This window comes from Antrostomus carolinensis, unplaced genomic scaffold (genome assembly GCF_000700745.2).
Source record: "Antrostomus carolinensis isolate BGI_N321 unplaced genomic scaffold, ASM70074v2 C12744380, whole genome shotgun sequence".
In the NCBI taxonomy this organism is placed as follows: Eukaryota; Metazoa; Chordata; class Aves; order Caprimulgiformes; family Caprimulgidae; genus Antrostomus; species Antrostomus carolinensis.
In genome coordinates this window covers 1-467 of record NW_010350169.1, presented here as the reverse complement: position 1 = coordinate 467, position 467 = coordinate 1, and the positions used below count along the sequence as shown (strand labels likewise).

The 467-nt window shown below is 63.8% G+C and overlaps 1 protein-coding gene across 1 annotated transcript; it reads left to right on the top strand.

Annotated features, from left to right (window-relative positions):
* Positions 1-12: 12 nt before the first annotated feature.
* LOC114818991 (nucleus accumbens-associated protein 2-like) lies at positions 13-460 on the top strand (the record flags this gene model as incomplete). Its single annotated transcript, XM_029087121.1, has 1 exon — positions 13-460. A coding segment is annotated over one exon (448 nt), but the record flags the coding sequence as incomplete, so codon positions are not given.
* Between the last annotated feature and the right edge of the window lie 7 nt (positions 461-467).

Below are 467 nucleotides of genomic sequence, written 5' to 3'. Positions count from 1 at the left end.
CCCCGCCCCCCCCCCAGCCTCTACTTCCGAGACTTGTTCAGTGGGAACAGCAAAAATGCCTTTGAGCTGCCGGGTACCGTCCCTCCTGCTTGCTTCCAGCAGATCCTCTCCTTCTGCTACACCGGGAAGCTGACCATGGCAGCGAGCGAGCAGCTGGTGGTGATGTACACGGCGGGCTTCCTGCAGATCCAGCACATCGTGGAGAAAGGGACGGACTTGATGTTCAAGGTCAGCTCTCCTCACTGTGACTCCCAGACCACCATGATCGAAGACCCCAGCTCGGAGCCGCAGAGTCCTTGCAACCAGCTGCAGGCAGCCTCAGCGCCCTACGTCATGTCCCCCTCCATGCCCATCCCGCTCCTCACACGCGTCAAACACGAGAACCTTGAGCTGCAGGCAGCTGCCCTGCCCGGCCTGCCCGGCAAGCGGCCCCTCGAGCCCGGCACCCGGGAGGGGACAGGCGGTGG